We start from the raw sequence: 27,856 nt of genomic DNA, 5'->3' as shown, positions 1-27,856 counted from the left end.
CTCAATGGTCTTAAGAGCGCAGCCCACTTAGTCCAACATCAGTGTTACGCGCGAGATCACAGAGCGTGCGTGTGTTTTTCAGGCTTGTGTTGTCAATCATTAACGTGTTTAAATGACAGTCTAATTGTATGTACATGTTATAGGCTACTGCTTTATAATCGTACTCCACCACGGATTAAAACAAGGTTGTGAAGTTTGTGTGAGGAGATTTACGGGATGCTGCCTAAGAACTCGTTTTCACACGTAAGTTTTGAACTAGTTCGAATGAGTTACAATGTGTAGTCTGTGAAGGCTAAGTAGAGAGACGCTTTTTTTCTACTTAAACTCAGCTTAGTTTCACGTTTTAAAGTTTCAAAATAACTCAGATTATTAACCAAAAACACTTTCACGCAACTTTTTAATGCATACAAATTATTATGGGAAAACATTTAAAAGGTAGAGATTGGTCCCAGGTTATAAACAGGCTAAATTATATATCGTTACTTTCACTTTGGTTTTTGCGACACATGAGGAATGACCCTATAGAAGAGCCACTATATTGCGACGTAAATGGTCTATATTTAGTTAGAGCACATTATCCAAAGTCTATCTCCGCTCTTCACTAATACACAGCACATTAATTTGTAGAAAACGTAGTGGAAAGGAGCGCTGCTTTCCGCCAGTTAAGGTCAGAGAAGTGTTCTAGGGGGTAAATGTGGTATAAGTCTAAATACATTGAAGCAGTAGTAAAAACTGAAGCTGGAGTTTTACAGAACTTCAAGAAATGTTTTTTATGTAATTTGAAAGATTTCTTTGGACTTTCTTGAAGGTCCAAGGCAGGGGCGGACTGGGACAAAAATTCAGCCCTTGCACTGCGGCCACACCAGCACACATTACCATGCGTGCACGGTTTGTGGACAGATAGTAGTGCTACTAAAATAATATAAAAGATATTAAAACCTTCATCTATAAGTGACTGGTAGATGATGCCCATTACTTTTTAAAGAGCACAGGTTTATAACAAATGCACACATGCAGTAAAATATGTTAAAATGGCTGTTCCTCTGAGGCTGTTATACCACTGTTATGTGCTGTCTTTCTGTGCATTTTGTCTACTGTCACTGTCTTGACTCTCATTCAACAGTATGTTTTTCTTTGTTGTCACTTGTCTGTTTGTTTGGTTCTACTAGTTCATCTCTGTTTTGTCATTCTCTTTGAACTTTGTCTGTCTGATTCTCCTTGTTATAATGTACAGTCAAGTTTAAATGTATCTACATGTAGATATCATTAGGATTGTTGTCATATGTGTTCCCCTCTACTCTAGAGTTAATTACAAACACAAAGTACACATTTGTGTATCACTGTTTTCTTCCTGCCTCTACCTCACTCGGCCCTGTCTCTGCTAGACCTACACTGCATCCTTCCTCACAGCACTGGTACTAGAAGGGGACACTGGCTATTTTTATACATGCATGCTGTTTCTATTGACCCATTACACTGTTAAACAATTTAGCAACAAGTGTCTGGCTGTCAAAGCCTGTTTGTCACATGCCCATATTATACTGTAGGATGTAAATGTTGCAGCGAAATGCTTCCTCACAGACTGCTCTCGACACTGGAATACACATGAATACAAACAAGTAATCATAACCGCATACAAAAGGCATTAGGAACATATACATAGGAAGGTGCTGAATAATATAGAAAGTAAATACTACAAAATATGCAAAAACTGTAAATAGTAGCAGCCATAATAGTTGTTCTTTTGTGTCCATCAACAGTCTTTAACATTTTTAAATAATTTATGCTATGCAGTTATTTGTGAATTAAAGTATGATAAAGTATCTGTGAGTGCCAGTGCGAGCTGCGAGTGCATGCGTGTGTGTGGTGTAAGGGTAGGCGTGTGAGCGTGATCTGTGTGTGTGACACATGCACAGGTACCTCACATCCTAAGGGTTAATTAAGGGTTAATTAGAGACACGATATTAAGAAACTGGCAGCATGTGTGTCAGTGTGTCTCTCTCTTAATGTTGTCTTCCTGCCTCCACTGCACTCGTCTCTGGTGCAGAAGCTGGGCTGTCTGCACTGGGCCCGGCAACAATCTAGTAGTGAATAGATGAACACACCATTCAGACAAAGGAGAACATGAGCCAATGGCTTATAATATGCAACACTTGTAGGCCATTTCTGTGCGTGGTGGCTCCTGATGCACTGACTCCAGCCTCAGTCCACTCATTGTGAAGCTCCCCCAAGTTTTTGAAACCGGCTTTGCTTGACAATCCTCTCAAGGCTGCGGTCATCCCTGTTGCTTGTGCACCATTTCCTATCACACTTTTCTTTTCCGGTCGACTTTCCATGAACATGCACAGCACTCTGTGAACAGCCAGCATTTTCAGTAATGACATTCTGTGTCTTACCCTCTTCCTGGAGGGAGTCAATCAGTGTCTTCTGGACAACTGTCAAGTCAGCAATCCTCCCCATGATTGTGGTTGTGTGTACTGAAGGCTCGGGGAGTTAATTAGCTGTATGGTAAAGTTTTTATTCTAATATGTTGAGATACTCGTTTTTTGATTTCCATGAGCTGTAAGCCATCATCATCAAGATTGAAACAAAAAAGGGCTTGACATTTTTACTTTGTGTATTAAATCTAAAATTTATGAAGGTGTCACTTTTTGATTTGAACTACAGAAAGAAAAAAAATCCACGATATTCAATTTTGTTTTTGTATATTGCAAGTACACTAGTCTGTTTACCCCAAATGCCGCCATATCTGCTGATGTTTCTGTCATGCGATTCAGTAACACGCTAGCTAACACTAGTTACTACGTTAACCAATAATCACAAAACAATGAAATATTGATATGTGGGAGGTAACATTTATTAGCCTAAGGAGTTTAATAAGAAACACTGGAGCTAACTGGCAGAAGTAGCGTGAACTGCGTGAATATTGCCTGAGTTAGCTGTCTTTACTCTGTTCTCTTCAGACCTCCGCTGCACTGCTGTCCCAACTGCAGCTTCAGCAGCAACTGATATTTCATCTGTCTCAGTCTCAGACACAGCACTCGAAACAGACAAACGTAAACCTCTCAAAAATTGTTCAGTTAATTTTACACATTTGGCAGTGTTGGAATTAAGAGGTCTTTTTTTTTTGTTGCTTTTTCAACCTTTTTTTCAGCATCACCTTTCCTTTTTTGCGGTCAATTATCTAGCTATCGTTTTAATGTTCTGACAATATTAACCTGGATTTACTGACAATCAGCTCGCGTTGCACTCTCTGATGATGAAGTTTGAGCAGCCTCTGATCGGGCCGGCCCATCTTGGGACCAGGCCGGTCGTTGCCCACTGGAACAAATGCTTAATATAAATTATTACAACCACAGTGAAATTGTGCAAGTCATGAAAACCCATCCTATGCACCACCGGCCTGTAAATATAATTTATTTATATACATATTTAAAAAGAAATCTGACCAGCCCACCCCAGAAAAGATCGTCCAGCCCCTCTGGCATTTGCCAGATGGCCAGTCTGCCCCTGGTCCAAGGAATGCTCCCCATTTCAGAGAGATCAAGTCACGTTTGGCATATTCAAAACAACCAATAAAACTGCAGTCTATTAGTTACTAGCTCTACTCCCTCTGGATCTGGATGAGAACCAATAATGCTGCATGCCACCTGTTACTAGCTCCACTCCCTTTGGGTCTCTATGAGTACTGTCTGGTAGGGGAATAAGGCACTACCAGTGTGTCTGCCTCCACATCCCAAGCTATCCTCATCTGGGCCTTCCATCAAGATTCATAACCACTTCTGCATCCATAGAGTTTAGTTTTTCATTTGTATCTGAAGCACAATGTCTTACCGTGTTTCGTCACTTATGTCAGAAGAAACCTACAGGTCACCACCTCAACTGGACAAATCTATAACCCCTCCCCACATACACACACAAACCTCAACTGGACAAATCTATAACCCCTCCCCACATACACACACAAACCTCAACTGGACAAATCTATAACCCCTCCCCACATACACACACAAACCTCAACTGGACAAATCTATAACCCCTCCCCACATACACAGACAAACCTCAACTGGACAAATCTATAACCCCTCCCCACATACACACACAAACCTCAACTGGACAAATCTATAACCCCTCCCCACATACACAGACAAACCTCAACTGGACAAATCTATAACCCTCCCCACATACACACACAAACCTCAACTGGACAAATCTATAACCCCTCCCCACATACACAGACAAACCTCAACTGGACAAATCTATAACCCCTCCCCACATACACACACAAACCTCAACTGGACAAATCTATAACCCCTCCCCACATACACACACAAACCTCAACTGGATAATTCTTGCACCTTACATATTTATTATTCATTTATTAATGCTCAGTCTGCTGTTTTTATACTCAGCCCACTATTCTTATTTGTTTTTATTTATTTGATACAAAATTGCTACACCAACGGACAAGAACATTCCTAGTTTGTTGTAAAACTTATTTGGCAATAAAACTATTTCTGATTCTGATTAATTGGAAGTTAAATTGGAAGTCATATTCCTGCCAACCTCAGGAATGTGGAATGTTAACATTGACTATTTGGCATTGGGGCTCTTTGTGGAAATGTGACCCACCCAACTCACCCAATAAAGTTGAGCAAGGTCACAGCCCATTTAGAGGGTCATTTCAACCGTGCCGTTTTCCATGAAGGTAAAGATAAAACATTTTTTTGGTGAAGTTGCAATGCGATGCATCAAAAGCATCCTGAATGTAATCAACAATTCCTTTTGAGCAGTGAATCAATGCAAGTCTATCTCTGATTTGTTTGTTCTGACCAGATATTTGATTCAGACACATTTAAATAATATATAGGCCTAATAATACTTCTATCATCATATGTTTTAGGATAAACCAGTCACAGATGTGTGTTAAACTGCTGACTGCAATGGCATTACACTGAATATTGAAGGGTCAGTAAAAGTCAGATGTCAATAACATGTTTTTTTAATATTTGTTTTCTTGCTTCTCTGTCTCTCTCTCATTGAAGGATGAAGGTGGATGGAGTGATGTGGGGAGGGTGATGCATGTCGGTCTGGGTGTGGTGTTATTGTTTTATTGTTATTGTTTGTTTTTGGTTAACATTTAAAATATAATAATGTATTTATAATCTTGAATCTGCCCCCAGAGTCATCCTTGTCTTGCCTCTCCAAAATGACACATTTCAGGTTGATATCTAGTGACTGCAAAAGCCATAGCAATAAAATAGAATATAACTATATATTTTTCCTTAGGGAACTTTATTTGTGCTGTCAGAAACATACAACAGTTAGTATGCGTACAAGTATGTACTGTATTTACAGGTATATACAAGATGATCCGCTCTACCGACATGCGGTCAATGTTGGCAGCCATGTCCAATACAACAAAGTTCATCCCAGCATGCCCATCCACATGAAAGAACACGTCCTCAAGCAGCCCATCCTCCTGCCATAGAGGTTCAGCAGCAGAACAGAAGGAAGTGGTGGATCCTCTCTGCAGGCCCATCCATCCCACATCACCCAAAGACACGTTTCAATGATGACATGAAATCAAATACAATAGATTAGAGTTTAACTTATACTTCCCCATAGAACTTTGATTTATATATATATAATACAGCATAGAATAAAATAATGAAATACATCACAGAATACATACGTTGCATATGTAAGTTGACCGGGGACATGACAGAACCGTGTGTGTGTGTGTGTGTGTGTGTGTGTGTGTGTGTGTGTGTGTGTGTGTGTGTGTGTGTGTGTGTGTGTGTGTGTGTGTGTGTGTGTGTGTGTGTGTGTGTGTGTGTGTGTGTGTGTGTGTGTGTAAGGAATTTAATTACACACAGTGGCCCTCATTTATCAAAAGTGCGTACACCAAATTTCCAGCGTATACCTGGCGTACACCCAAAACCACGGTGACTTTGAGATTTATCAATATGGACGTTGGCGTACGGCACTCTCAAATCCTACGCCAGCTCAGGAGGTGGTGTACGCACGTTTTGAGTTAGTGCAGAAATGCGCAGAAAAAAAAATCCTAACGCACTGACAAACTAAAAGATATGATATATTATGACCCACTGTAAAAAAAACAACAACATAATTACAAACTTCAGTGTTTATTTTTGTGCAACATGGACTTCAATGTTTAATTTGTGTGACTTTACCAAAGCATTTGATTTATATGTATTCCTTCAGATGCGAGCCTGTGCGCTTTACATTACTTTTCAGTGTTAGGCCCGGCAGTTGCGCACGGACTGGGTTCAGTAATAAAAGGCTTTTAATGACCAAAATATAATTCAGACTGACAAAATAATAAAAATGACATTCTTCTTCTTTTAAATAATAATAATAATAGAAATAATAATAATAACGACATTGAAAGACGGATCGGTGCAGCTTCTGCAGTAATGCAGTCGATGTATCGGTCTGTCGTGGTGAAGAAAGAGCTGAGCCACAAGGCGAAGCTCTCGATTTACCAGTCAATCTACGTTCCTACTCTCACCTATGGTCATGAGATTTGGGTCATGACCGAAAGGACAAGATCCCGGATACAGGCGGCCGAAATGAGCTTTCTCCGCAGGGTGGCCGGGCGATCCCTTAGAGATAGGGTGAGAAGCTCGGTCACCCGGGAGGAGCTCAGAGTAGAGCCGCTGCTCCTCCACATCGAGAGGGGTCAGCTGAGGTGGCTTGGGCATCTGTTTCGGATGCCTCCGGAACGCCTTCCTGGGAAGGTGTTCCGGTCCCGTCCCACCGGGAGGAGACCCCGGGGAAGACCTAGGACACGCTGGAGGGACTATGTCTCCCGGCTGGCCTGGGAACGCCTCGGTGTCCCCCCGGAAGAGCTAGAGGAAGTGTCTGGGGAGAGGGATGTCTGGGCATCCCTGCTTAGACTGCTGCCCCCGCGACCCGGCCCCGGATAAGCGGAAGATGATGGATGGATGGATGGAACGACATTCTTCTTCTAAATAACAATAAACGTCATTTATAATAAATATAATAAAATAATAAGACGAATATTACAAATTGTAATGCAATTATTAATGTGAATGAATGGCACTCCACATCACATCATCATCTTTTATTCCGCTTTTTTAAACTGCTTTCTACCTCCCTGGTGATCGTCTCAATCTCCACGTCAGAGAAGTTTCTCTTTTTTGCCGTCTTCCGTGTGTCCATGGCGTAAAATGAGGGCGTGGGGGATGCGGAGACTTGAATATATAGGGGCGTGTTATTCTAATGACGATCGTTTTCAGCCGTGGCATTTATCAAGGGAAGGTATTGCGTACACCTGGATTTTAAAGGTACGCACAGTTTCATAAATCAGGCGATGAGAGAAGTGTAAGCAAAATCGTACGCCAACATATACACCCGTTTCTACGCAAGAATGTAAGGAGGATTCATTCCCAACAGATGTGGTTGAATGGTGTTAAAGGCACTAGAGCAATCCAGCCTGGCATGTGCTGTTGGTTTTTCCAGATGGGAGTGTATATGATGAAGTAACGTAAGGGCAGCATCATCTACACTTCTACTCTTCCTGTAGGCAAACGAGTTGATCTGCCATGTTCTGAACCGTCTCTTGTAGTTGCGAAAGTACCAAATGTTCAAAACTCTTCATCACCACTTATGTAAGAGCTACAGGACAGACGTCATTGGAAAGTGTGGGTCTGCTCTTTGGAAAAAGGCAGATGGTAGTTGTCCTCCACAGAGCTGAACTGTATGTTCCTCCGAGGACCAGTTGAAAATTTCCCAGAAGACGGGCCAGTAGTTTATAGCAGGTCTTCATGAGGTTATTACAGATGTTATCAGGACATAATGCTTTGTTAACTTTCACTCTTTGGTGAAGTTAAGCCCATCAATGGTCATGTTACAGGGTTTGCATTGGTTCTCTCTAGTCCCAGACTATGTTTTGAAGCCTCTCCAGGCGTCATACATGAAATGTATTTCCACCTTTTCTTTAGACCCTTTAGCTTCCTTAACTTGTTTACTTCATTCATCTTGAATCAAATTACACCGGATCTTGACACCTATGGAATATGTACATTTGTACATTTCTACTGTAATGTTATTTTAAGTTCTTTAATTATCCAAGGTTTATGATTTGAACATATTTTCAAATATTATACCTTTCATTGAGGGTATAATCGCCTCAAATATCATCACATATCCTGAAAGCCTCATCAAGCGTCTTGTCACTGTCACGAGAATCTCCTGAAACAGCAGCCTCCGGCTTGGGCCGAATACTGCCTTCCGGTCATCCAATTCACTAGGGGGCACTGTCGTCGGGAATAACAAGGGTCCTTGAACCGCAGCCTCCGGTATTGCCGCCCCTGCTGCAGCCACATACTATTGAGGGGACCTGCATACAACTTCACGAATACGTTCGATAAATCCAACGCTCTGCAACAAAATGACGCACTGCTAGCGTAGAGCTACATTACAAATAAATGAACTTCCGGTGTTGTACCAGAGCGCACCGACGCAGCAGGTGTGATCAGAGTTCATGCCTAGTTCACACCTACATCGTCAAGGCAGAATGCCTGCGGAGCATTTTGTGCAGCTACGCAATTACCCAGAACGCATTGATACGCCACAGCTGTTGCATGCCGCTTTTTTCAAAATGGTGAATCATTTTCGCTGAGCTTGTTGCGTCGAGCAGCTACATATGTAGGCTACCAATTATTGGCTGGCTACAAACGTGTTAACTAAACCACATGTTGTTGAGACTTTACACTGTTGGGATACTTTCATAAAATGTTATGTTGCCCGATGAAGAGTAGACAGAATGTCTCATGTGATCACTTGCATATTAATTGGGTGTTAATTGATGAAATATTTAACCAGGGCTCATTATTATTTTTCCAGACCGTAATTGTCTTTGATTTTAATTAAGAGAAACTGATGAAATATAAGGTACACAGTTTGGATTTCAATGTGTATCGAAGTCAACAGCTGTGCTCAGTTTTTCTCCTAAGTGTGCTGTTGTGTCTAATGAGCAACAATATATTTCATGTGGATGTCAGAATGACCTTTGGCTTGTCCTTGAATGCCTTGGGAAAAAGAGTGAGCTCAGAGATCAAAGAATCCATTATTTCAAAGACTATGCTGAGGTCATGGAACCAATGGTGAAAGATTCAAGAAGGATCCATCCAATCATTAGCATAATGGGAGGACCTACTGTAATTTCATTGTATAACCATACTGTATAAAAGTGTGTTTCAGAGGTTTGGAAGGCGGTTGTTCTGCAGACCAACATGGGTTGGTTGCTCTGCAGATCAGCATGGCTTTGTGACGTCATTAAAGTCTACTTCTGAATTCATAAACTCCAGAGTTGTTTGAGAATATTGGCTGGGGAGACATTTTCCATAACAACCCTTTTATTGTCTTGAAGGAGTCAGTCAATGGCCCAATTGTTCCCCACATCAGTCCCATTTTTCATGAAACCTCAACGCGATAAAGATTGTGAAAGTAGGTTGCACAATGTGGGCTTTACTACAAGCCCTTTATTGTAGATTGTTGACTTCCTCATTTCAATCCGTTATGGTATTAAACCATATAAATAAATAGCATTTTTCCTATTGGAGATGAATGCCTACCGGAGAACCATCTATGCGATCTGCGGTCCTACCGTCTGGAAAAGCGGATTGTTTCAGGTGAAAGTAGTTACAAAATTCCTCTCCTAAAAGCCAAAGCTCTTGAATCAGTCGATGGAAGGTCCCACCTGTATTTGCAATCCCAGACACTGGTCTCATGGTTGTATGAGTCCAGGGGCGGACTGGCCATCTGTGTAATCTGGAAAAATCACATAACGGCCTGTACTCCAGCCACACACGCAGTCATCACTTGTTTCCCCCGCCCCACTAATCGGTTTCACACTCCAGTACTGTAGGTGGCAGCAATGCACCTTTAAGTTGGATGCCAGCTGCACTGGAGAAGTGGAAGAGGAGGAAGAAACCAACAGCAAAGACATTAGATAGAAGCATAGAAACAAACAAACACTATGCATAACAGCCGCGGGTAAAAAAACGAAAAGAAAAGGGTGGGGCTGAGAAGGCGAGAGAAAGAAATTTGCGGAATTTAGATACTGAAGCCGCTAAATGTCACAAACTAACTGAAATATTTAGCAGCACAGCCAGCAGCAGCACCTCACAGTTATTATTATTTTTTTAAAATCCATTCCATCATTTGTTTATTCAGGTTGAGCTTAGACTAAGAGCAGAGAAAGACACCCACTCCAGCTCAACTTTAAATTACTTTAAGCGCCCCAAGTCAGACAGTCACAGCCTAGAGGTTATTTTTCATAGCACCCTCAGAAGAAGACACCAAGTCTTGTGACACTCATGCCAGGCGGCAGGCGTTATTGTTGTTGTTGTCGAGGTGGCAGGCGTTATTTTTGTTGTTGTCGAGGTGGCAGGCGTTATTGTTGTTGTTGTCGAGGTTCCGCGCGCCGATTGCTTTGGGCCGGGCCTAGTCAAAGTCCAGGGCTGTTTTTTAGTCCCAGTCCGTCCCTGAATGAGCCTATCAATAATATTTTGTCTCTTTAAAATTGTGATTGACAGCCTCTTATATCTTGTGTAAACTATGAATTTTAGAGGGAAACAACTACTTCTAAAGTAACAAATACAGTACTTTGACAGCGCAAAACATTCAATCGAAAACTGCAAAATCACCAAATGTAATTAGGGTACATTTGGGGGGGGGGGGGGGGGGGCATTTTTGCATTATGTTATCTTGGGTGTAGATCAGTGAACATGATCATTATAGAATTAGTTCAGGAACTTAAAACACCAGGCAGCCGGACACTTTTTGTCAAACCCATTTATGCCGCGTGTCTGGCGTCTGCACATCTGCCTCGTCATGGAGAGCATCATGCTTTTAGCTGCTTGGTCATTTCTGTTAGCGAGTTGACACCTGGACCGGCGCGATCATGGGATTACATATCACGTGTGTGAGGGGAAAGCGGCGCCAAGATATAGTCAGCGGCCACTAGCTGACTGCTGTGACCCCATACACTTTTAACATGTCGGATCTCACTGAAACCATACTGAGGATTTTGAATGGACTTCAGCCGTATCTGACACAAACTTAATTGCCATAAGGAAAACTGTGAGAAGGTGCTGTTTGTATCTGACATTAGTGCTTAGGTACAATGCCCTTGGCAAAATTGATAGCTCAGATAGAATGTCTAACGTTACCTTCTGCAGGTTAACAATCCTGTTCCTTCCTGGTGTGCTGACTTCCTTTCTTAAAGACCTATAATAAGACACTCAGTTCATCCCGCGTTCTCCAATTACTAATCTTAAAACCATGAAGGAGACTATGAACCAGAAGACAAAAAGAAGGCGTTTGTGCTGGCACGAAAGGACATTGTGGTTCTAAGTGTTTTTTAAAAGGGCCCAAATGTATTATTTTTTGTGATGGTGGTTGTCAAAACGTGGTGGTTATCTGGTTGTAATCGGTCTTACATGCAAATGCAACAAGGTAATTCAAATAAATATTTAAAAAAAATGAATGGTCTTAATAATGTAGTTAAAAAGAGTGAAATAAATGACATTATTACTTTCAGATGACATAGTTTGGCAGTACAGTGGCCCGTCGCGGAGGAGCCGACCAACATCTCTCCTGGGATGTGGTTAACGGAGTGCTCGTAAATCATCTGCAGCTGGGTCCACTGCTCGTCTTGCATCGCCCTCCCTTAAGTTCATGTGGACCGTTGAAACAATTATCCTCTGAGGGGCAGTTACGGGGATAATCAACGTTGGTTATAAGTACTCTTAAGTCGGTGTTGTAGGTTGACACTTTTTTTTTTCCCCTAATGTCTCATGCGGGTATTTCTGTTGGAAACCTCTGGAATATGCGAACAAAAAGAAAATGCTATTGTAATAACAATTATACTGTCCCACAGTTTTTTATTCTGTTACAGTAGCTGGCCAAAATCATTGGAAGAAATTGCACAAATCATGTTTTGAACAGGTATGTAGTTTTTATGGATGCTTTAACACATTTGCTACATGGCTTGGTCTTAAACATATGGTCTGGGATTTATATCACCAGAATTTTTCTTTGGTGTTTCAGGCTGTTTTCAGGTAGAAGCATGTCACAAATGCTTATGAAAAATGCACTTTATGACATTGTTTAACGTTAAATCAAGAACAGTGGTCAGTAGCCAGCAGAATATTTCCTATTCTAACTATAGGGGAAAAAGCGAGACAATGTGTCATGCGTCATAAAATTAACCCAGCTAACACGTTATGTAACCACAACCAACCATGAGGTAATGGATTGGTAATGTAACGACGTGGTGACGCCTGGCCCGGGTGAAATATGTCCTTATGCCCCCAATGGTTACACACATGGTCCCACATTGTCCAAGTCCAGTTTTGTACCAGGGCCAAGACAATCTAATTTTAAATATAGCTGCAGTCAAGGTCTATCCAGGTCTAGGTAAAGTTTCATGATTTCTGACTTTGTTTGGAATCTGTAATCACAAATCTTAGGGAAATACATTATCATGTATCTGATGTGACTTTATTTTTGAGTTACATTTCTGTACTTTACAGGTGCTGTTTATGCAGTGCCAAGGTTTGGGGAAGAAAGCTGTGGAGAACATCACTGTAGTCTTAAAACATGCACCAGCCCACGGGCTGACTGCAACAACCGGTAACTACACATTTTGTGGTCATTATATTTAAAACCTGCCTGATTACTGTAAATGAACAGTTACAATACTGAATACATTGGTTTAATTATATTTATACTAAAGTATAGTTGAATACTTGTTCCTGTTTGGACAGGAGTTCTATTCATTAATTACTGAAACACAACCGTTGGGTGTACATTCATTTCAAATAACAGGACAACTAATCATGATGTAATTAACCTCTGACTTTTGTATTGTTATCATTTGTATTGGTTTTGAGAACAAAGACTAAACGACTGTGTTAGGTCTGTACACTAGCAACCAAAACTTGAGCTCAAATTCACAAATAAAACATGAAGATAAATGAAAACATCCTTTCCAGTGGTAAACATCATTAGAATGTTTTGATCAGGGGGTTTTGAGTACAGCTGAGCAGAATGGGAAGACATATTGGATGGACAAACACACCATGTGACTGTGGATGAAAACTAAAAGTCACTGTCTAATGACATCAGGGGTGGGAAAACCTCAGAGGGTGGCAGCTGTATCCCTAGCATCCCAACTTCCTGCTGCTATCCTAGGAAATATTTGCTTAAGTTGGTTGTTTATTGGTGAGAAACAACACAATGTAGGAATGGTCACGGAAAAATGTGTTGTTGACACAAGACAGCTGGGCCACCCTGGTCCTTTAGGTAGGCAGTTCTTGATCCATACTGTCAAGTCTTCTCTGCCCTGATACATCCCTGGTGGAACCAGCTATATCTGGAGGCTAGAACAGTAGTCCCTGTCCACTTTCAGAAAACATCTGAAATCCAACTTTTTCTTTTTCAAAGTACCTACAATAGTTCCACTACCACCACCTTGTCTTATTTTTTAAATATACTGCTAAAAAAAGAATCATAGTATAACAGGGAACACAATCATCACAGTATAACACCAAGTCAATTAAACTTCAGGGATATCATGTCTTTCCAGCATAAGCGATTGTGAATCAATGCCACCTGTTTTGGGTGTACTGGAGGCAACAGCAAGACAACCCCCAAAAATGGAATGGTTTTGCTGGTGGTGGCCACAGGCAACTGCTCTCTGCTCCTTATTCTTCCTGACTGACTCGCCACTATAGTTTTGCATTTTGCTAGTGTCCTTGCCATTACTGGTAGCATGAGGCGGTACCTGTAGCCCATTCAGGTTGCACAGGTAGTCCAGCTCCTCCAGGATGGCACATCCATACGTGCCGTCGCAAGAAGTCTCTAGAACATGGAGGAGATACCAGGAGACGGGCCGTTACACAAAGATCTGACAGGGATGTAAAAATGAATCAACACAGCAGCAGGACCGTTATCTGCTCCTTTGTGCAGAGCCCTACAAAATTACCCCCAGCAGGCTACTGGTGTGCATGTTTCTGATCAAACTGTCAGAAACAGACTCCATGTGGGTAGCATGAGGACCCGAAGTCCTCTAGTGGGACCTGTGCTCACAACCCAGCACCATGCAGTTCGATTGGCATTCGCCAGAGAACACCACAATTGGCAGGTCTGCCATTGGCGCCCCTTCCTCTTCACAGATGAGAGCAAATAAGTTCACACTGAGCACGTGAGAGACATGAGTCTAGAGACGCCCTGGTGAACTTTATGCTGCCTGCAACATCATACAGCATGACCGGTTTGGCAGTGGGTTAGTGATGGTCTGGGGAGGCATATCCTTGGACGGTCGGACAAACCTCCACGTGCTAGCCAACGGTACCCTGAATGCTGTTAGGTAACCGGGATGAAATCCTCAGACCCATTGTCAAACCTTGCGCTGGTGCAGTGGTCCCTGTGTTTCTCTTGGTCCAGAACAATACTCAGCCCCATGCGGCCAGAGTATGTAGACTGGATGACAATGGCATTGATGCTATTGTCTGGCCCTCACCTTCCCCAGACCTGAATCCAATTGAGAACCTCTGGGACGTTATGTATTGGTGCATCCGACGCCACCATGTAGTGCCACAGACTGTCCAGGAGCTCACTGAGGCGCTGCCCCATAATCTCAGCTACTTGCTTTTTCCTGGATAAATCTACAATATAATGTTCAGATTGACGTATGGATGCATGTTAATCTTCATGAATAAGACAATTTTAATTTCTCTCTTTATTTCAGTTCTTAGTTGATCAAACAGACTGCTACTCTTCAAACAATTTGTAGTGCATTTACCAGAATGCCATAGAGCAAAGAGCTTTAGAATTCTACTTCAGCTCTGGATAAAACTATTTGACCAGTTTGTTACATTAATTTAGCCTACAAATTAAAAAGGCCAACAAAGAGCCCTTTGATAATCATTTACCGGCAGACTCTTTACCAGCACACCCACGACCAAGTACAGAAACATCAAGCAGAACATAGTGTAATGAGCCGACACTAAACATAGTTGGAAAGTGTACTGCAATGTGTTGCACGCAGTCTCATTTTGTAATCCCCCTGTGAGAAGCCTAAGAGGGGGAGAGATCTGATGGAGACCTCAACCTAGTTGGACGCTCCAGTAGCCGGAGTCTCTTTGATGTTAAGACTGGCCAGGGAGTCGGCCACCTCTTCATTGTCTTCCTCCTCCTCCTCGTCTTCCTCCTCCTCCTCCTCATCGTCATCATCATCGTCATCATCACTGTCGTCGTCCTCCTGGTCTCCCTCCCCACCTTCGGACGAAGACACGTTCTTCCAGTAGGAGTCATAGCCAGAGGCTCCATAACCGCCATAGCCATAGCTGTCCTCGTCAGCACCACTCTGCCGGCCAAACTTGGTTGTACGGGCTGCGGGACGGGCACAGGGAACACAGGTCAGAGTCAATTATAAACCACGACTGATGATTGAAGCGGACTTCCTCTGAGCGGTATTCCAGAGAACTGGATTTTACCCTCTGTGGGCTCTGTCAAACCAGAACTGGAGCAAATTCTAGGTGTTTGGCTCCAGTCAGGAAGTGTAGCCTGATCAGAAACCATAGCAACCAATGATATGAACCATGCCTATAACCTAAGAGCTGTGGGATCAACCAATCCACGCTTCACTTAGACAAAAGATTTAAATGAGAATTAGCATTGAGAACCAAAAACTCTCATCTGGTTAGACACTCAGGAAACACAACATGTGTTGGGACAGTTTTCTGAAACACCCCTCTAGAGTTCAATCTTAAAAGATACTAGAAGACAGTTTATGATTGGTACAAAGGATTGTTTACACATTGAAAGCATATGTGAGAGAATCCTGGCATGGTGTTGGGAGTTTGGTTAAACCCAAGCCCCCTTTAAGACCCCATGTCTACACTGGAGGTGCTCGAAGGCAAACAACTGCACTACCTGTTCTGTAATATCCATAGGCAGGACAGGGCCTTTCACAAAGCCTTTAAAATATTTGCTCCGATGCTACATTTCACTGTTATTAATGTTGCCACAATAATGAGAGTCTGTGTGTCACAGACATAAGACAGATTTGAATAAATGAGTAAATACTACAAAATGTAAGATGTTTATTCCTTGATCCTCACTGGATAAGCCAGGCCTGGTCATTTTTTAAGGTCACTTAGTTTCCCAGTATGTAGCCGTGACTGGCCTAAAGTGGCTGGAGACATTGGCATATAGCTTTCCCGGGGAAACATACAATATTGCAATGAACAATCAGCAGGGTAACTTTATGCCATTGACTTGACTGTGCGGATCATAAGGCACCTGGGTCCACGCCACCCACTGCCGACCAGATCACAACATTCCGGCAAACAGGAGGACATGCATCAGGAGTCCAGCCAGGATTCAAAGAAAGACAGCTGGCAGATATACATGAGAGCGGGACAGTCAGGTGACCTCCACTGCCTCTGTATGATAGCTGCAGACAGGACCAGCCTACCGATGGGGTTTCTGTGGAGGCTAGATTCCGCAGGGAGCGGCATGGGCAGGCCTGGAAACCTGGCAGCCAAACCGAGCAAACAAAGAAACCAGGCGTCACCACATGCACTTACACTGCACCTCAACACTCCCACAACTCACCCGCACACTCCGACAACACGTTTTGGGTAAAGCAAAAGTCCAAAGGGGGAAGAATAGACCTAGCAGGGACCTTAGTGGGAGACTATGACAATGTGCAGGGACAGAAATACACCTGAATTGCAATAACATCCCAAGCATGAAGGCAGAATATCTAGCCCTGGGTATCCAGGAGTGTTTAGCAGGGGGCAAACTGTATAGCAAGAGGACTGAAGCTACTGTAGCTACTAACAAAGAATGACTCCCACAGGGGTTCTCCCCTAAAGTAGGTTATTGTCAATACACTTTACATTCATATTCTCCAGACCAATTATTAGGGAGAGTGGAGTCTCTCTCTCCTATACATTACATTTGGATGAAAGGCTAGATCTCCATCACAAGTTTTACACTGTACAGTGTTAACCTTTTCAGCAGGTTAATGCTGGTAAAAATGTAGCCTTTGCTCCCCATGGTCATCATTGTGCCTTGGCCACCCATGACCCATGCCGGTTCACCGCTTTTCCTTCCTTGGACCACTTTAGTTTTGTACTGACCACTGCAGACCGGTTTCATAAAACTGGCAGTTTTTATAGTCTGTGTGGATCCTCTTTTTCCACTATGGGAGAGTCCAGCCACCAGGATCCATCAGTCTCAGTACCAGCATTAAAATTTTCAGCAATTTTTATCTCAATAAATTAGAATATCATGGATTTTTTTTTCTTCTTCCCATAATTAAAATCAAAAAGTGTCACCTTCATATATTCTAGATATATTACCACATAGTGAAACATTTAAACAAAAAGGCTTGAAATATTGAGAATTATGGTTTACAGCTAATGGAAATAAAAAATCCAGTATCTCAAAATAACAAAAATGTCAGCTAATTACCTCAAAAGCCTTCAGTACACACAACCACAATCATGGGGAAGACTGCTGACTTGACAGTTGTCCAAAAGACATTCATTGACTCCCTCCAGGAGGAGGGTAAGGTCATTACTGAAAGGGCTGGCTGTTCGCAGAGTGCTGTGTTAAAGAATATTCATCCAAAGTTAGCTGGAAAGAAAAGTGTGATAGGAAAAGGTGTACAAGCAACAGGGATGACCGCAGCCTTGAGAGGATTGGTAAGCAAAGCCGATTCAAGAACTTGGGGGAGCTTCACAAGGAGCGAAATGAGGCTGGAGTCAGTGCATCAAGAGCCACCAGACATGTCCAGGAAATGGGCATCAAGTGTCACATTCCTAGTGTCAAGCCACTCCTGAACCAGAGACAACTTCAGAAGAGTCTAACCTGGGCGAAGGAGAAAAAGAACTGGACCGTTGCTCAGTGGTCCAAAGTCCTCTCTTCAGATGAAGGCACATTTTGCAATCAATGTCCCAGAGTCTGGAGGAAGAATGGAGTGGCACAGAATCCAAGTTGCCTGAAGTCCAGTGTGAATTTTCCACAGTCAGTGATGATTTGGGGTGCCATGTCATCTGCTGGTTGTTGGTCTACTGTGTTTGATCAAGTCCAGAGTCAATGCAGCGGTCTACCAGGAGATTTTAGAGCACGTCATGCTTCCCTCTGCTGACAAGCTTTACGGAGATGCTGATTTCCTTTTCCAGCAGGACTTGGCACCTGCCCACAGTGCCAAAACAACTGGTAACTGGTTTGCTGCCCATGGTATTACTGCCAACTCACCTGACCTGAACCCCATAGCAAATATATGGGGTATTGTAAAGAGGAAACTGGGTTGCAACCAATACTCTATGATTTCCTCCACGTCTGTGCGAAACCTTGCAGAATGTACATGCAAGGAATTTTGAAGGAAAGCCACAACACTTGAAGGAATTCACTGTTATACGAACAACTGAAGAGTGTTTCGTAATAAATTGCGAAGATTTTTCATCACCCGCATAGGCTTAGTTTGAATTCTTTAGCAGTTAAAATTATACTATGCTAAACATGAACTGTGATAAGCCTATATTCAGTGAGATAACCAATAGGCTGAAAGTTCAGTGTGCAGACAGAGGGAGTGCAAATCCCATTAGTTAATACTACATTTTTGACAATGATTGATGTAAGGCTAAGTTTGTAAATGCTTTGCACCGCTGGATTGTGCAATCTTTGGATTGTTCCAGTTTGGTTTTTTTTGGAGTTTGTTATGGCTCATGGACAAGCAATCATTGTCAAGACTCTACAGATATTCAAGCCGATTTACCACATGGAAACATTTTAATTATTGTTGGCAAGAAAGTCCAACGTAGGTTTGACCCTGTTGCAGACGGAACTTGATTAGTTTCATCAGTCATGTTATGACTCAAGTCTCTCGTTTTATGACTCAAATCTGATGGGCAAATGCTTTTTTCTTACTAACAATTATGTCAACAGAAGCAGCCGATGTAGGAATTGCAATGTTACAGACTTTGGTAGGGGTGAGATTAAGACATTACCCAAGCAGGCTTCAAGTCTAGTATTAGATGCACTTACACAATTATCAGAACACATGGCTTAATAATTTACAGTCGCACAAGCCTATATCATTCCAATTGCTAATATTTGGCTAACGTTAATGTCTCATTAACTTTGTGTAGTTATTTTTATTTTCATCTTAACTGATTAGCCAGATATTTCCCAATTACTTGCTACATTGATACAAAGTAACGTGCCAATTACAAAAATGTTAAGTCATTTAGCAGACATTCCTATTCACAGTGACATACAGGGGACAGGTTTGAATACACGTGTCAATTTAGGATTATTTCATATTTAAAAACGCTATACAATAAAATGGTTAAATGTGTAATATTGATACACACAGAAAGAAACATGATTGATGAAGAAAACTCACAGGGATAATGTGTTAAATGTGAAATATTGTAACACAGAAAGCAACATGATTGGCGCAGAGAATTGTTAAAAGTGTAATATTGCTATACATAGACACAGAAAGCAACATGATTGATGAAGAAAACTCACAGGGGTTAATGGTTAAATGTGTAATATTGCTAGACAAAAAGCAACATGATTGATGAAAACTCACATGGGTAAATTGGCTTCAAAACAGGTTTGTAGTAGAATTTTAGTATGATTTTAAAATGAACTCTGTCAGCTATTGATTTTGATAAAGTTTGACTTGGCAGACTATCAATCAAATGTATTTATAAAGCCCTTTTTACAACAGCAGTTGTCACAAAGTGCTTTTTCAGAAACACAACAGACCTAAACCCCAAGGAGCAAACAACAGTAGTGTTGAATTTCAGTGGCTAGGAAAAACTCCCTAAGAAGGCTGAAATTTAGGAAGAAACCTAGAGAGGACCCAGGCTCAGATGGCTGAGCAGTCTAAGACGACATTCTGATGCAGGTGAAATGTACAACTAATAAGAAAATTGATTAAATGTGTGTCACAATGATTAATGGCTGATCTATTTCAGTGACGTTGGCTAATGCCTTATTTTTAAAGCAAACCATCTGACATTTTTAAAGCACGTGTGGAAGTAAACATAAACATATCTTTGGCACCAAGAACCAGAGTGTGGACTATATTTTCCACGACGCAAGAATGCATAACTCACTCTAGTATTAGAGATCATCAATGATTAAGCTAATACTCAGGTTCTGAATGACTAAAACACTACGACGATGAGATGCAGTAACTCACTGGACATGCTGAGGTCTTTGGTCTCCTGGGTCTCATGGCCACACTTGGGGCAGGGCGGATTTTTGCCTTTGTCCTGTTTGAACACTTTACTCCTCACATGGTCGTCACAGAAACAGGCCTGGGGAGGTAGACAGTTTTCTTGAAGCATCGGCTACGTTTTAATGTGTAAAGTCCAGCAGATGTATTGCAGATCACACTGGCAGGGATTTACTTGTATACCAGAAAATGTATTTAACAGTGCGACTAGGAATTTCCCTCTGAACTTACAGGTTTTTGCAGGTTTTCCTAGTTACAAAGCATGTAATATCATAGGTACACTTCAACTGTGAGAGATGGGATCTAAAACAAAAAATCCAGAAATCACATTTTTAAATAATTAATTTGCATTTTATTGCAAGTATTTGATCACCTACCAACCAGTAAGAATTCCGGCTCTCACAGACCTGTTAGTTTTTCTTTAAGAAGCCCTCCTGTTCTCCACTTATTACCTGTATTAACTGTACCTGTTTGAACTCGTTACCTGTATAAAAGACCCCTGTCCACACACTCAAACAGACTCCAACCTCTCCACAATGGCCAAGACTAGAGAGCTGTGTATGGACATCAGGGATAAAATTGTAGACCTGCACAAGGCTGGAATGGGCTACAAGACAATAGGCAAGCAGCTTGGTGAGAAGGCAACAACTATGGCGCAATTATTAGAAAATGGAAGAAGTTCAAGATGACGGTCAATCTCCCTCGGTCTGGGGCTCCATGCAAGATCTCACATCGTGGGGCATCAATGATCATGAGGAAGGTGAGGGATCAGCCCAGAACTACACGGCAGGACCTGGTCAATGACCTGATGAGAGCTGGGACCACAGTCTCAAAGAAAACCATTAGTAACACACTACACCGTCATGGATTAAAACCCTGCAGCGCACGCAAGGTCCCCCTGCTCAAGCCAGCGCATGTCCAGGCCTGTCTGAGGTTTGCCAATGACCATCTGGATGATCCAGAGGAGGAATGGGACAAGGTCATGTGGTCTGATGAGACAAAAATAGAGCTTTTTGGTCTAAACTCCACTCGCCGTGTTTGGAGGAAGAAGAAGGATGAGTACAACCCCAAAAACACCATCCCAACTGTGAAGCATGAAGGCGGAAAAATCATTCTCTGGAGATGATTTTCTGCAAAGGGGACAGGACGACTGCACCGTATTGAGGGGAGGATGGATGGGGCCATGTATCGTGAGATCTTGGTCAACAACCTCCTTCCCTCAGTAAGAGCATTGAAGATGGGTCGTGGCTGGGTCTTCGAGCATGACAACGACCCGAAACACACAGCCAGGGCAACTAAGGAGTGGCTCTGTAAGAAGCATCTCAAGGTCCTGGAGTGGCCTAGCCAGTCTCCAGACCTGAACCCAATAGAAAATCTTTGGTGGGAACTGAAAGTCTGTATTGTCCAGCGACAGCCCCGAAACCTGAAGGATCTAGAGAAGGTCTGTATGGAGGAGTTGGCCAAAAATACCTGCTGCAGAGTGTGCAAACCTGGTCAAGAACTACAGGAAACGTATGATCTCTCTAATTGCAAACAAAGGTTTCTGTACCAAATATTAAGTTCTGCTTTTCTGAAATCTAAAACAAAAAAATGCAAATTAATTACTTAAAAAAATCATAAAATGTGATTTTCTGAATTTTTGTTTTAGATTTCATCACTCACAGTTTAACAGTACCTATGATAAAAATGACAGACATCTACATGCTTTGTAAGGGGGAAAACTGGCTGAATCGGCAGTGTATCAAATACTTGTTTTCTACCCCCTGTAAGTGGTGAGTGACTGAAATGACAATGTTTAAATGTAGTTCTCGGTGTGTATTAAGTCGCCCTAGAAAGACAATAACAAAGACATTTACAAAGTGTGTGTGTGTGTGAGTATAAAGTCCAGGGGCATATTTATATGCAGCACGTGAAAAATACTTCGGTCTGCTTCATTGTTTCCTCTGTGGATAATATCTGCTGTGTTTTGTAAATGTTATGTCCCTTTCACATTTGCATATGATCCATATTGTCAGTTATGCATTTAGCAGTAAGCTTCAGCATATGTAGCCCAACAGACGCAGCGTAGTTGCTAGAAAAACAAATAGGTTGACAAGAAGTAACAAATGGTTACTTCTTGGCATTTACCTAACTGGGCTAACCAATAACTAAAAGCCAAAAGTGACTTTTCACCTAGTTGTAGCAGGGCCAGAGTAAATAAATATAGATTTCCAGGTTCATGGAAGTCATTGTGGATCTGGATTTGCCATTACCTTGCAGCGTAGGCAAGAGTGTTGCCCCAGTCTATTGCAGGAAGCACCTGAAATTAATATGGGGGGGAAATCCCAGTTAGTATAGTATAACAAGTATTATCCCCTGGGTATCCATCCAATGTTGTGCAGTAAGAGGAGCATACAATTCAAGGGTTTTGGTCTAATTCCCAAAGGGAGCCTACAAATACAGCTCTGGAAACAATAAAAGAGGCCACCGCAACTTTTTCTGAGCAACAGAAGGGTTCAATTTGCAGTGGTCTCTTTATTTTAACACCTTCCGTTCCTCACCCAAAACCTTCCTTTTCGACTCTTTTAGAAAGGAAAGAGAAAGGTGCAGTGGTCTCTTAATGTTTTCCAGAGCTGTATGTGAAGTTACTGGAGGAGACAGTCAGCTAATTGACATCACACACAAAATTGTTTACTCTGTCAGTTCAGCTAGACGTTAAACCTTCTTTGACTAATTTCAACATTTCTACTCTTCAATGCCAGACTTTTAAATGGTGTGTGTGAGCACACCGTTACTTTCCAGGTAGGGTGTTCAGCATATTGATCTTAGCAACTCATGCCATGTAATGTTCTCATGAACCAAAAACAATGCCGATAATTCAAAGTTTGCAATTACATTTGTACGTCTCTGCTTCCAGGACCTGGCAACTGGCTTGGTGCTCAAACTGATCGTCCTCACACAGGAAGTTATGGCAGAAGGAGCAACGATATACTCTCCCTCCTGTGTCAGATAGGAAAATGGGAATGATTATAAAAGGGGCACAAGCTGGCAAGAGACCAGCATCAGCATGCATGTATTTATTAAAACAAATTCCTCAGTTGAGTTGAGTTTCTAAAACCAGGCAGTTTTGGTTATTTTAGAAGTGGCATCAGTTACCATGGTCCCAGACACAGCGTTCACACTCGATGCAGTCGGCATCCATGAGAGGACATGTGCAGGCATGGGTACTCAGGCACTTCCGTCCATGACACACCCAGGCCTCGCAGAAGTCACACACCGCCCCCTGGTGGGTAGACATGATTTAACCGTACATAGATATACAAGGTCCGGTGAATTGGTAAAGCACCTGGTCTACCATGTATAGACACAAAATACTTGTACTTTTTGAATTATATAATCTTGCAATCGTTTTCAAAGATAATGAAAATCAAAACCTGGAAAAATGAATGTTAAAATGTGCCATGTTTTGCCACGGTGTGCACTGTAAACTCAATGGGAATAACAATGTTCTTCAGTACACTGTTGTCTCTTACCACCATGCCCATTCCCGTAGCGTGGACCCCTGGGTGCTTGATGACACAGTCTGAAGACTTCATGCATTTGGTTTTCCCTTTAGTTGGAAAAGACAGTTTCAACACTGCATGTTAGCTGATGGTAACCTTCCCCCCCTAAGGGGAACGAAAATAAAAGGTGTACTGAATTGGGTTCAACCAACAAGGGCTATCTTAGATTGTATACACACACATGCCTCAATGGGTACTGGATCTAGGTAGCTCACCGCATTGACCGCACTGGGGAAGCTTCTGCACGTTGGCACAGAAATAGCAAAACGCTCGGTTCTTCTGCCGTCTTGGGTGTCGTTAAAACATGGGAACAAAGCATCATAGCCTCCACTGTCTGCAGAAATTAACTGCTACAAAAGAAATCCTGTTGTATTTTGTTAAGTTATCTTACCTTTGGCATTTGTCACATTCCTGCAACATAAGGTGCGAAGGCCAGTTAGTGAAATTATAGTAATTTATATCAGAACTGGTTACAATCATAATTACTGTATAAAGTAAAGTTTGTGTGTAGGTCTGATAAACCACTACCTCAAACCAATCAGTCTTCAGGTTTTAAACTAGCCCGTTAATAATGTGTTTTGATGAGACCATTTACTGTATATTCCATACCATTGCCGAATTGCAGGCTGCCTTCGCCACGTCAACAAAGCCTTTATTAGCTCGAGTCTGTTTCTCCCGTTCCTTGCGGTTCTCTGCCTTCTTACGGGCACCAGTCTTCTTTTTAGGCATCCTTCAGTTTCTGAAATTGGCTTTACGCGGCTGAGATTGAGAAACGTGTACAGGAAATTAGCGGCCAGCTAGCATGCCATAGCCAACTACAGTAAACCAGCTTCATCAGAATGAAATCAATCTGGATAGACTGGACACAATCCTGATTAAAGAAAAATATAAAATTGCGGCATAAAGCCTGTAGTAATGTCAGCTACTAGAAATAGTTCCCGTCCTTACTTTGTATCAGCTAGGTGTATAGATGTCTTACTCCAAATAATACAACTAGCCAGCAAGCAATTGCCAATACCGGTTCACACGATAAGTTTGTCAAAGCTAGCTAACAATTCAGCTAGCTCTCAGTATTACAGTGCTGAGGTCCTTCTCCAACTCTAAACTAGCACCTCATGGAAATACAAACGACATGTTTAGTCATTTTACATTTAACCGATATAAGAGGCAACAAATGTGTCGTATTATAAATAAAGAACACATTTAAAGACCATTACCCAAAATGTAAGAGTCCACGCAGTCTTTCCTAACCGCCGCTAACCTTGTCCGGGCACCAAAAAGTACTTCCAGGTCACGACATATGTAAATAAAAGTCTCCCAAATAATGCAGCAAAGTAAATAATCTGTATTCATGATGTATCAAAAAAGATTGTCTACACAATAACAATGACTGTTCTATAATCTATGGTCTCCAGTTACAAAATGTTTACTTACTGAAGAGGTATTTCATTTTTCCCACTTTGATGAATAACAAGCATCCAAGAAAGTTGCTGAGTTATATCAAGATGGTTATTTATATATGTAAATATTTCTTTTTTGTACATGCAAATCAGTCATGACTGATGTAAAAAAATGTCTTCCAAAAAGCCTCTCACCTCCGGCTTTGCTCAATGCAAGTAAACGCTCACAATGGCCAGCAGAGGGAAGCATAAACCATTAATTTAGATTACTTTCTGTTTGTATCCGTATTTTTCATAAATGTTTTGTTACTGAACCCAACTGAAGCAGTAAAAACCCATACATTGTCTACCAATAGAACGAGTCGAAGATTTTGGAACGAAAAACCCTGTTGGTCTGTCCCTGGGCCAGACAGCGAAAAACAGGGGTCTGAATTAGGCCCTTTATATAAAGGATGAAAACCAGACAGTGTTTTCAGGACTAGAGTTAAATAGCTGTGGCCTAAACCTTTTCTGGAGAACACTGGCCTAACAATGCACCTTCACAGCTACAGTGGGCCTATATGTCTGTAAGAGACAAGAGCTTTAGCTGCATTCCCATTTAAGCCGAGTTTTATAACATCATTGAGGCTCTCATTCTTTCCATTAGAAGAAAAAAATAAACACTCCCCCCCCACTCCCCAGAGTGCCCTAAAATGTGTAAGAGCACATTTCCCAGCTGGCACTCCACTATTACGCAAACAGCCGCCTTATGTGGCCGCAAAATGCATCATATTGTACATGTATTTGAATGGGCGCGACATGCTAAGTTGCCCCCGGTGAAACTGAACCAGGTGTTGTGTGGACACGAACGCCCCAACACCACCGCGTGTGGAAAATGACGATAACACTGGGTGACATCCGTTGAGCAACTCAGGGGATAGCTCAATGGTGTCGCAACCCCCAATCCATGCATTCCAAGCTACATAAACACAACCAGGTTTTTATTTTTATTTTGAGGGGGCAAGATTTACTGTAGACATTAAATGTTACGACATCACACAGACAGCTGCATGAGTCGTGGGCAGGTGAAGCCTTCCGTGACATCTGGATTTACGGCCCGTTCGTTGCGTAGATTCGTTGGGCTGCATTTATGTAGGCTTCCAAGCTCAGATTTCTGTTCTCTCACGCAATGCGCAATATTTTTGTAAGCTGCCCAATACATCAAAATAAGGGCTGTTTGTGTAAACACAGCCTACAAAACTATATCATTAGTTGGGAGTGAAATGGACCATGTTCTCTTACACATATTAGGACGGAATCTGGTATTTGGAATATAGATAGTATGCTAGTGTGCAGTTCCCAACATTAATCAACAGTAACCTGCATGTCACAGGAACATACTGTATGATAGTGTTATTTAATAATTGGCCAGTACATCACTTTTTAACAAATCATGTCATTAGAATTTATGGATTTCCTTGGTTTCAGCACAGAGGGTTGGCCAAACAATATCAACAGTAATAAAATAGAAACCAGACAACTTCACAGCTAATGAGAAGAAGAAAAAAAAACTTGCAATACAATTTATTGTACCTTACAATCATTAACCCACAGCCTACACGTGCAACATTGTACTACAACCGTACTGACTGTATATCATCAACACAACCCCACTTATGGACACAATCCTCTATATAACCAAATAGCAACATGGTAGGACTCTGCTGGATATAATATTCAAACCTTTTGTACCAAAACCCACAACTCGTACGCTGGTCTGGATAACAGAACCCCAAACCTGAACAAAAAGTATACATAAGCCTACAGCGTTAATTAAGTCATGTGCCATTTCCAATAGTGTAGCCCTCTTTCTTAAAAACGTGGTCAACTGTATTCAAGGTCAACCATATTGAAAATATGTTTTGTCGTTACGTTGTAATTTATAGAACCTCTCCCTCAGGTAATAAAGTGCATTCTAGGAAGAGTGGAATCACAACCAGTTGAAGAAAGCCAAAGAAGAAGACAAAAGCATTCAAAAGGCTACATTGAAAATATGAGTTTCCATTACGTAATTTTATGTATACCTGAAATAATTATACCGCCATTGGGTAGGTAACAATCTACTATAAGACTGTTGAAAGTGCATTTATAACTCAAAAACATGGTTTCTTGAAGCTGACATCACAAATATAACAGTTATTTTTTATTCCCAGGTCAAATGGAGACCAATGCTTTGTCAGAATGCTTTTAAAACGCTGTTGAAATTAGTGGACAGGCATTAGGCCTACCTGTGAAGGGAGCGAATTACCTTTTCCTGCCAAAATGAAAGGATTTTGAATGTTCACACCTCACTTAGGAAGACACAGTCTTCCTATTATCCAGGAAAGTGTACAGGTAAGGCTCCGCCTGTGCAGAGCACATACCCCTTAGCTAACTAGTGTCCTTTCCATTTGACATGTGCCCTTCTGCCCTGGCGACGTATGTCGCGCACCGCGGGGGGCATGCGTCGTCCGTCTTTTTTCGCGCGTCATTCCGTCCGTATGAGCCGACAACGCCGCCCACTTATTCACATTCAGCACATGCCCCTGGGAAGGTCTGTGCACGGT

The 27,856-nt window shown here is 41.9% G+C and overlaps 1 protein-coding gene across 2 annotated transcripts; it reads right to left on the bottom strand.

Annotated features, from left to right (window-relative positions):
• Positions 1-14,431: 14,431 nt before the first annotated feature.
• Positions 14,432-25,185, bottom strand: znf330 (zinc finger protein 330). Of its 2 annotated transcripts, none has more exons than XM_010888330.5 (10): positions 24,820-25,040; positions 24,481-24,630; positions 24,263-24,282; positions 24,087-24,157; positions 23,842-23,918; positions 23,465-23,591; positions 23,204-23,308; positions 22,582-22,628; positions 20,294-20,411; positions 14,432-15,453 (listed from the first exon to the last, which is right to left on the bottom strand). In XM_010888330.5, the coding sequence occupies exons 2-10, from the start codon at positions 24,598-24,600 to the stop codon at positions 15,173-15,175; spliced, it is 966 nt and encodes a 321-aa protein (XP_010886632.1). In that variant the 5' UTR covers positions 24,601-24,630; positions 24,820-25,040; the 3' UTR covers positions 14,432-15,172. The 2 variants fall into 2 exon arrangements, with proteins under 2 accessions (XP_010886632.1, XP_010886631.1); XM_010888329.3 differs by lacking the exon at positions 24,820-25,040 and adding an exon at positions 25,089-25,185 and having other exon boundaries at positions 14,433-15,453.
• Between the last annotated feature and the right edge of the window lie 2,671 nt (positions 25,186-27,856).

The sequence above is a fragment of the Esox lucius genome, chromosome 25 (assembly GCF_011004845.1).
Source record: "Esox lucius isolate fEsoLuc1 chromosome 25, fEsoLuc1.pri, whole genome shotgun sequence".
In the NCBI taxonomy this organism is placed as follows: Eukaryota; Metazoa; Chordata; class Actinopteri; order Esociformes; family Esocidae; genus Esox; species Esox lucius.
This window is presented reverse-complemented; position numbering and strand designations above follow the sequence as displayed.

Bases quoted from the DNA above. Each gene is read 5' to 3' on its own strand.
- znf330 (XM_010888329.3), bottom strand. From the start codon at position 24,600: ATGCCTAAAAAGAAGACTGGTGCCCGTAAGAAGGCAGAGAACCGCAAG. The intron at 22,629-23,203 runs GTAATTGCAAAC...TATTAATTTCAG, and splicing joins GGAAGCAGAGACGTACAAAT to GTGCTTCCTGCAATAGACTG. The intron at 15,454-20,293 runs GTGAGTTACTGC...CCCGTCCCGCAG, and splicing joins CAAAGACCTCAGCATGTCCA to CCCGTACAACCAAGTTTGGC.